Genomic DNA, 10,459 nt, shown 5'->3' with positions numbered 1-10,459 from the left:
AGTGCACTACACTACAAGCTCTAATTCAAATATTAGATCAGATGGGAAATTGAGAGAAAATGTAGACCTATAAAAGGAGTATAAAGGAGTATAGGAAAGAGCCCAAGAAAGAAAAACCACATTCTAATGCCATTACCCCATCACAATACTTATTTAAATTGGAAGTGAAAGTGGATGCAATAAAGTTGAATATTAATAGTTAGAGGTCTATTTTAGCTTCCACCATAAAAAAGAAGAGTAAAAGATTTCATTTTATAGACTAAAATTAGAGGGAAATGCATTAACCTAGTGGGAAAGTAACATGGAGACACTAAGGATGGAAGGTGATCCACTAGTAACTAAGTAGGAGGATTTCAAAATGCTTATTATGTCCTAGTTCTACCCTATTGTGTATGTAGAGGATTAATGAATCTATTGGCATTAATTCAAGCAAAGGTAGGGGTAAAGTGTGTAACAATACACCACTGAATTTAGGAAGATGGTTATCACATTGGATATCTATCCCAAGATCCAAGATGTACTCCTCAATTGCGAGTGTGTGTGTGTGTGTGTGTGTGTGTGTGTGTGTATTTCTTCCATGCAAACTTCAAATATTTATTTCATTCACATATAGACAATTCTTATATTCTTTGGCCCCAAGTTTAAATATGATTCATACCTATGCATGAACTTCTCTCATTTGTTTTACAAAAGATTCAACATCAAGGCTTCTTTTCATCTCTATCAGTAAATCAAATGAAGGAACAACCATGTTAAGATTGTTTCCACATAATACATAAAATACTTGACATTTCATTGACCTATTTAAAAAAAATATATGTAGACTCCTACTTTGAAACATGAAAAGTGAACCAAAAACATATTCCAAAGTAATTAGTCAATGGAATTAAGTGAAAGAATCAAATATAAGTGATTATTGAAGAGCATTTAATTGTATTTGAATGACATTTCCAAGACTTGAAGCACAAACCTATTTTAGTGTAAAAAAAATTATTTGATTATCATCCTCCTTTTAACCATTTGGTTTGTAAACCAATGTTAGGTTCCTAACAATATGGAAAATTTCAGGCCATATAAGTGATAATCGACCACTATAGGGGCAAAGTTTGCATATAATCACAATCTTAGTTACTTGAAATGTATCTAGTTGGATTTACCTCAAAATGGATCATGTATTCATGATAAAGGAAACCAACAAACATACTTCATATTTTCATAAAAATTATGCATTGTAAAGATCATTTAACTTAAGGGAGTCAAAGTCAACATTATTTATGGCTATAAAGGTCATAAGAAATTGGTTATGGTGTTTAAGAATATTAGAGGGTTTAGCAATGATTGGTTTCCCAAAGAGGCACCACTATATTTGATTAGATTATAAAAGGATTCATGGAATGTGTCACTTCTTGAGAAACTTTAAATTGTGTTATGGAAAATTCTTTTGGATCTCATGCCTCATACTCATAGTAAAAACCTTATAATATGGAAATTTATACCAACTACAAGCATAAACAAGTGTTCCATGGACAATCTGTAATTATACAAGATTAACAATTGTGTACTAGGATAAATGAAATCAAACATTTACACAAGGAACAATCATAGGCCAAACCACACTTGTGACACTTGAAAACCAAAAAGTTATGCTAAGGCAAAGAAAACACAAGGAATGACAATGATGTTGAGGTTACTTGGTAGTACCTATACACCAAAATTTTATATATTAGGTTGTTGAAAACTCTACTTATACTAACATTTTAAATGAAAAACATCTACAATTTACTTTGTTGAAATAAGAAAATCCAGAACTTATCACACATCATCAATTGCAAATCAAAGAAACAACCCAAAAACAAAATGAGATCAAAGTGAAGTTGCTTATTTCATGTCATTAAGGGTAGCGTTTCAAATAACGATCCAAAAAATGAATTATATACATAAATATGAACATGCGTCTAAAGAAAAAAATCAAACCTCATCGAAATCTCAATTCACTCATTTCCCTCTTTTCCATTTTTCAAGAGTGTTTATATAAAAATACATATAAAAAATTAGAATGCTACATAATGAATTTTGGGTTGATTCCCTTTAATAATGTCACGGAAAGAGTGAAATTCATATATATTGTTGTTTATCTTTTTTCATGTTAATGACAAGAGTCAACCTCCTAGGGAAATCTCAAAGAACATATCAAGATCCCCTCTTTATTTTTAGAGAGGTGGTACTCCTCTTTTGATATGTAGAAGATTCTCATTATGGTTTTAGATGAATCCAATGGGTGAGTGCTAAATAAAAAACCCCAAAAACCTTCCAACAAAGCTCTCATACGACATATTTACTCATTAATAATTCAAGAAATGAATATGAAAAATAGATAGTATATGTACTAGGGTCTACCTTTAACAAATATTTTTCCTTTCTCTTTAAGATAATGCGAGTCTATAATTATCTATAATTTGCAACATGAAACAAAAATATGGGTAGGTCTTCAAATAACTTTAATGGACTGCATTCATTAGAATAAATGAACTTGTAAAGCTTCAATTGCACAAGAATCCAACCATACATCACCATACAAACTCATGCTTGCAACATGAAACTTGAATAACTCTTTATGGGAGGAATTAACAATAATATCCCAATGTAACAAGTTTAACATTGTCTGAAAACCGAAATAGCCTCCAAGATGACAATGACATAAATTTTAATTAAACTATATTTGTTTCATTACAAGTAGGGATCTTTCTCCCTGGACCTAAGATATGATATGAAGTGCTGGAAAGAAATGAGAAGACATAATCAAACTTATATTTTAATGTACTTCACCAAACATAGAAAATATAATGGAAGGAAAAATGTAGAAGAATACATAAGATGGAAAGTTGAGTAGGCCAATTCACAAAATCTCTAGGAAAGAAAACTCTTCTTCATCAAAAGCTCCAAAAGCCATCATTCCTTTTTAACATGATTTTCTCCCTTTATAATCTTCTCTTGATCATTACAACTACTTGGCATTTAGTTTTTTCATTTTTGTGTTAACTAAATGAAGATTTATTTTGAAAATATGAAGTAGAAATGTATCCTCTACATTGGTTCCGATTTCATATATTCTAGATTTCCTTTTCTATAAATCATTTTCAAAAAAATGTAGTGATAGGCCCAAAATGGTTACAACTACTCTTTTAATTTTTGAAATGATATCTATAAGTGTATCCATGGAAACCACTCCCAACATCATCTTCATGTTTCCTCTTTCTAACGAGATTTTGTTTTCCTAATTCAGACATCAAGAACTCAAATTATGGCCTTTGGAAGATATGACTCACCAATTGTTGATTTTTGTTGAAGGTGGATCTTAGCCCATCTGTATACAAGTATGTCTTTTAACCCCATAGGCATAGTAATAATACACTTCTGCATATTTAGAAAGATAACCTCCCTCATATTGTTTATGTATTAAGAATAATGAGTCACAAAATTTTGAGCAGTTTGTGAAGAATCTACTCAATCTTTAATTACATTGCTAGAAATCTACCTAAACTTATAAAAAAGAAATGAACCAGAGACATTCTAGTTTCCCAATAATTTATTATCCTTAAAATAAAGTACTAGATTTGTTGAAAATGAATTGTGTCCTTAGTATGGTCACCAAAAATATTGATCTATTTTCCTATCAATGACAAAATTCAACCTCCTAGGGAATTCTCAAAGAACTTATCAAGATCTCTTTTTCATTTTTAGAGAGGTGGTACTCCTCTTTTGATATGTGAAAGATTCTTATTAGGTCATAGATGAATGCAATGGGTTAGTTCTAAATAGAAAATCCCAACATATCCTCAAACAAAGCTCGCATACAACATATTTACTCACTAAACACTCAAGAAATGAATATGAAAAATGAAGATTTAATGTGCCAGGGTCTTCCTTCAATAGGTATTTTACTTTTCTCTTTATAATAATGTGAATCCAAAATCAACTACCACTTTGCAAGATGAAATAAAAATAAAAATATGAACATGTCATCCAATAACTTTAAAGGATTGCACATATTAGAGTCGAACGAGTTTGTAAAGCTTCAACTTCTCAAGAATCCAATTATATGTCACCATACAAATTCATACTTGCAACATGAAACTTGAATAACTCTTTGTTAACGAAATTAACAATAGTATTCTAATGTGACAAGTTTAACATGGCCTAAAAATTGAAATAGCCTCCTAAATGACAATAAGATAAACTATAATTAAATTGCATTTTCTTTATTACAAACATGGATCTTGCTCCTTACACTTGAAATATTATATAATTGCTTGGAAGAAATGATAAGACATTATTTGACTTAGATCTTCCTATAGTTGAGAAAACATGAAAAATCTAATGGAAAGACAAATGTAGAAGCATATATTACATGGAATGTTGAGCACACGGATCCATAAAATCATTAGGAAAGGTAAAATCATTGGGAAAGGTAAACTCTTCTTTAGCACACGGATTCATAAAATCATTGGGAAAGGTAAATTCTTCTTCAGCAAAAGCCCCAAAAATGTTACTTTTCTTGATGTGATTTTCTCCATTTATAATCTTCTCTTCATTTGTATAACTACTTGATGGGATGTTTTGTCTCCATGTTAACGAATTTGAAAGTATGTAAGAATTCATCTTTCCTTCATAATTTAGATATTCTAGGATTCTTTTTTATAAATCATTTCAGAAATAATTTAGTGATAGACACAATGATCATACTTGTTCTTTTAATTTTTTGAAATTATATTTATAATTTAGACATAGAAACTAATCCCAACATGTTCTTTACACTTCCAACTTTCCAACAAGCTCTTGTTTACCTAATTCAAACATTGAGAACTCAACTCTTAGCTTTTGAAAAATAGTGACTCAACAATCATTAATTTTTAATTTTTGTTGAAAGTGGATCTTGGTAATTAATCTACAAGTCCATATTTTAATCCCATAGGCATACTGGTGGTACAATTCTACATATTTAATAAGATAACTTTCCCTATATTCATGTATTAAGTATAAAGAGTATTAAGTATAAAGAGACAAAATTATGCATTGTTTGCGAAGAATATAAACCTTTTTTCTTTTGTACCAACTCATTGTCTAGTCATCCGTGTTTGATCAGTGCCCTCCGAATTTCATCCCAACAAAGTTGACCGCCATGTAGTAGAGGGAGATAAGCCCCCAGAAAAAAAAAATTATGACAGCCATGTGCTATAGGGAGATAAGCCCAAAAAAAACCCAAGGCATCGAAAGATGCAAATAAAATATATAAATAAAATATTTCACTCTGAGCTATACAATCGTTTACACACGCTCACAAGAGAATACAGCTCCTCTGATGCAACCAAGACATATATTGAAACGCCTTTGCTCTGATGATGATGTACAGTTCTCATGCCTTTGATGTTATGAAGCAGCAGTCGACGAAGATGGAGGGGAAGCGGCAAATGTTTCCATTTGCTCATCCATAAAGATCATCAAAATCTGTCGTTAACGGCATTCCCTCATCCATCAAAATCTGTTGGTACCGGCATTCCACGCTGCAGAATGCTTTGTCACCTCTGCAATAATCAGCAAACACAGAATGAGTCTAGCTCCGAAGAAAAGGAAATTATAATCAATTCAATTTAATTCTCAAAGATTTAAAGCCATGGTATGATAAGTATAACGGACCTGTACATGTAGATGTCCTTCCCATGGTTCAATTGCCGTTTGCAGAGACAGCAAGCGCTGAGAAAATAGCCAACGGAAAACACTGGAACACTTGAATAGCTCCGAGGTGGCGATGCGACATCCCATATTACCAGTCCATTTTGATTTCGAACTGGGTATTGCACAATTTCACACTCAGTAGCGGTACGAGTATACAAGTTATTTGTGCTCGAGTTTGAACCACGGGAGCTAACACTTGTAAATCCGTGAGGAGAACCAATCGGTATTGTGTCGCTGTGCTGCTCGGGAGAACTCGACTGGACATCTAAGGCGTTTTCATGAAAATCAGTGATCCCAATTCCAGAAAATGTCTTGATGTCCAGTGGAGAAGTTGGGCTTTTGGCCCCATCTGAATCTGAGGACCCCTTTGCACGGAAACCTGTGAAGATCCCAGGGTCATTGCAGAACTTGTGGTTGTCTTCAGGACAGTCTCTGGTGCGTGATGAATCGGATATGTAATCAGGCGTCACGTAACACATCTTCGGTTCTCTCCTCTCCTCTTTTCCCGGATGGTAATGAGGACTCACCCTTCAACCGTTGTGCTTAAACACAGACTCTAGAATGAACGGTGTTCACACCCAGAAACTCCTTGTACGCCACTCTTCATCCACAATCCCCTATGACTTCGGGTACATTCTTTCGCAAAAAGAGTAGTACTCCTTGGAACTTGTGACACCTATACCACAATGAAGAGAACCTCACTCAAAACTTGGACTAAGCCTCTCTGGACCTAGTGATGCAATATTGGTCCTACGATGAACCTGCATTGGGTCTTTTAGCATACAAAATTGCTGCAAAACTAGGACCAAAACTACACGAAGCTCCTGACCACTCGCTCACTTCAAACTGCTATTTTCAAAACTTCTGGTTAACAAAACCCAGAACTCCACAAGCTTGTGCCTGATCAGCAATAGTGACAATGAGAAAAACGACAGAAAACCTTCTCCACTATCAATCTAATCCAATACCAATTCACCAACGAGAATAAAAGACATCCTTCAATTCCGCCGCCGAAAGTCGCTCACAGGCACAATTTTTCTCCGCAAAACACTACACAAAATCACTAGAACATCCTACCCTGGCAAAATAAACCCTTCCTATAAACCCCTTCTTCAATCAATGCTACAGAAGCAGGAAGGCTTCCTACAGCGTTAGAACAATGAACAATGATTTGACTAAGCCTCTGTGGCAGGGTACATATACGCACTCCCAGAGGCAAGCATCTCGCGGAATCTAATGGTACCCAAATACAAGAAACCGGGTATGAGTAACGCCCACATTACTCATATGAATCTGGGGGTACCCAAAAGCAGTAAACCAGGAACATCTATCTCTGTATTTATTTATTTAAACTCCAATGGGCACTGATGTAACACAAACACAGAATCAATGGCACAAAAAACGCAGCTAAGAATAATAAATTCCTAAAATATAGTTTTGTCTTTTGTTATTTGCTTCGATATCTACAATTAGACTACAAAGTATACAAAATATGGTACTACTGCTTGTTTAGCTTTCTTTATAAATTCTTGAAACTTATGTATCTAATTAAATTATTGTGTATAAGCAAAATTTAATTACTTAAAATAAATTATAATAATCGGTAAATGTGTATATTTCCAATTTTACTTGATCTCTTAGTTGGTAAAGACGAACTGTTAATAATATGAATTCATACTCCAAACCAAAATGAATCGGTGTCATGTAACACGCTACATACCCGTGGTTTTTCAGCTGAACCATAATACAAATTATCAAAACTGCATAGGACGCTAACGTATCCGTATCTTCACTTGGTTAGCGAAGAGGGATAGGATATATACTACTTAGCATATTAACAAATAAATAACATAGTGTATATTGGTTACCATAAAACCACCCCCGAGGTACCTGTTGGTAATGTGGGTGCCGGCATCAAATTACTCAAGTTCAGTGAGCAGAGGCAGGCGCACTACGAAAGCGGAATAATTGCTTTATAATTGTAAAGCGACTAAAGTAATAAGATGCTTTATAATGGCGCTCTATTGCGAGTACAAGTAGAATTCAAGGGGAAGATTCAGCGTAGTAGTTACCTCAAAAAAAACAATGTTCGATCCACAAGGGACGAAGTTATATGATTATAGGGAGCATAAGTGAGTAAATAATGTTGGTGCAAACATCCTCATGTTAAATTATTATGTTCAGGACACGCGGACCACGCTGCCGGCGTCCGGTTTCGGCCGCCAGTTTAAGTTTGGTAGTGACTGAGGGTCCCACCGCCGGACTCAAATCAGTGCAGTGAGCAGAGGTGGGCCCTGCACGAGAGAGCGGAATAATTGCTTTCAAAGTGTATAGTGAGTAATAGTCCTTAAATTTTAAAAGAAAATTTATTTCAGTTTAATTTACATTAAAATAAAAACGAATGGTCCCTACAACGCAAATTGCGGCCTATTGCAAGTACAAGTATAGTTGAATTGGAGGTTTCGGCACACCAGCTCCCTTGAGAATAATATTCAATCCCCAAAGGGATACCTAAAGCTATATGATTGTTATCGGGCCCAGAAGTGGGCGAGAAAATTTGGTGCAGACATCTCCAATGTCAAGTTGTAACCTTCCAAATTGTAATTTTTTAATTTTTTAAAGTGATAACCTTTTTTATTTCCATATGCAATCAAATCAAAACAAATTAATTTTTAAAGTCATAGAGTAATTAATTTTAAATGTTGCATAGCCGCTCAAGTCCTCAACGTGCGTCGTGTTGGAAAAAAAGCAAGCAAGTTATTACCCACTTTTTTAATTAAAAACTGATAAGAGTTTTGAAATTCAAACACCATTATTGTTGTGTTATTTAAGAAGTGGCTAAGAAGTCTATATGCTATACTACCAAACATTGATGGACCATAAATACACCATTAACGATACAATATAATACAGTGGACATCTTATTTTAGAATGTGGTCCAAATTAAATGGATAATAAAATACGATATCAATTTATTAAAAGCATAATGCATTTGTTTTAATATATATCTCATATAAAAATATCATAAAAATTAATTAAATTATAATTTTAGTGTAAATTTATTGTTATTATTAATTAAAAAAATATAATATATTAATTAAACATATATATATTTTAAAAAATATGTCACAATCTGCTTAATTATGAAGATTTATTTCTACTTTACAATGTAGATTTTTAATTGGTAAATAGTTCTTTTTACAATACTATGACTTATCAATACCAAGTACATAATATTAAATGTGTTGATATGACATTTTTTTAATTAAAGAATTTGAAATAAATTAATTAAAAGAGCATAAATAATTTGGAGATAAATCTTTAACTTTGATCTATGAATACTACTATGAATATTTGAACATATTCCATAAAGGTTAAATATCGACTACTAACTAATAATTATTGATGAGTAAATTAAAATTGTTGAAAGCCACTTACAAAACAATAATTATTGATAATTAAATTAAAATTGTGGAATGCCACTTACAAAACAAACATGCTTATAACATAATTAAATATAGTACAAATTTAAATATTTTGTTTTATAAAATAATTATTGTATATCGAGGCTTTTTTTTTGCAAGAGATGTTTGACCTATGCAATTATCTTGCTGAATACAAATATTCTAGCATGAACCATAATAAGATCATTACTTCCTACTTTTAGCAAACCTGTATAGGAAGAGACACCATGACCAATTCATTAACACAGTTACTAGGTGCATTAAACAACTCACAATCCCTTGATAATTACCTCAACCTTAAATGATAGAAGAAATATCCCAAGGCAATGTTACTAGGTTGTTTCAACACAATTCTTTCTCTTAAGCTTCTACCTAGAACCTATTTAGCAAACTAATTTTCTTGATTTTTGGAGCTTTGCTTACGTGTATATCTTATTTTGTTAGCATGATTCTTCATCCCAAATGTCTTATCTTTAGTGTATCTTTTGCAAACCCATGGGCCATTCTTACCCTCATGTGGATATTTTTAAATAACATAGAGGAGAAGAAATCAAGATTTTTGTTTATAAATAGATTGGGATCTCTATTTAAAACATCAAATGGATGATTCAAGAACATTTTTTACATCATTAACCTTTTATTGTACACCACTCTTCATTAACCTTTGCCTTTTCCTTTCAAAATATTTGTTATTGTTCCTCACAAACCTAAGAAATTTTCCTTGTTGTTGTGTTGCTCAACCTAACTAATATTACTTATATGTTTTGTCACATGTTCAAAACACATTTTCATTTAACATTTATATCTCTCTACTTTTCTTATTTGGCAACATTTGATGGTATTCAACAATATGTCCTCTCTGTACCCTCCTCTTGATCTGAATTGGATCACCATACCATTTGCCATCTATATTAGTACTTTCCAGTTGGGAAAATTGAGGTATGGAAACTTCTGGAGCCATTTTGGGGCATAAAATGGTATTCAAAGGGCTTTTTAGTGTCGAAAAGTTGTGGAGACACCCTTGACTTTGATCCACACTTTGATACCTTTTTAACAGTACAAAAATCGTTGAATTATAGCTCATATGTGAAAGTTATACCTCTCACAAGCACACCTCCCTTGTTGACCACCATGGTACAAGTGGATGTCACATCAACTCCCCACCACTCACAAATGTGGGGCTAGCCACGTTTGGACTTTCAATAACATTCTAGAGGGTCCAAAAACTTATCATAATTGAGGGTTGAAGAAGTCAAAAACCC

The 10,459-nt window shown here is 33.0% G+C and overlaps 1 protein-coding gene across 1 annotated transcript; it reads right to left on the bottom strand.

Annotated features, from left to right (window-relative positions):
- Window positions 1–5,336: 5,336 nt before the first annotated feature.
- Window positions 5,337–6,819, bottom strand: LOC149210591 (uncharacterized). The gene is made up of 2 exons (XM_089394457.1): window positions 5,695–6,819; window positions 5,337–5,582 (listed from the first exon to the last, which is right to left on the bottom strand). The coding sequence occupies exons 1-2, from the start codon at window positions 6,210–6,212 to the stop codon at window positions 5,483–5,485; spliced, it is 618 nt and encodes a 205-aa protein (XP_089250583.1). The 5' UTR covers window positions 6,213–6,819; the 3' UTR covers window positions 5,337–5,482.
- Between the last annotated feature and the right edge of the window lie 3,640 nt (window positions 6,820–10,459).

Source organism: Pinus tabuliformis, chromosome 1_2 (assembly GCF_031772625.1).
Source record: "Pinus tabuliformis cultivar Carrire ecotype Pingquan chromosome 1_2, CPIR1, whole genome shotgun sequence".
Lineage (NCBI taxonomy): Eukaryota > Viridiplantae > Streptophyta > Pinopsida > Pinales > Pinaceae > Pinus > Pinus tabuliformis.
This window is presented reverse-complemented; position numbering and strand designations above follow the sequence as displayed.

What these genes read in the sequence shown, in the direction of transcription:
- LOC149210591 (XM_089394457.1), bottom strand. Translation starts at nt 6,212, where the DNA reads ATGTGTTACGTGACGCCTGATTACATATCCGATTCATCACGCACCAGA. An exon ending in AAGGACATCTACATGTACAG is followed by an intron (nt 5,583 to 5,694) that starts GTCCGTTATACT and finishes TGATTATTGCAG; the next exon opens with AGGTGACAAAGCATTCTGCA.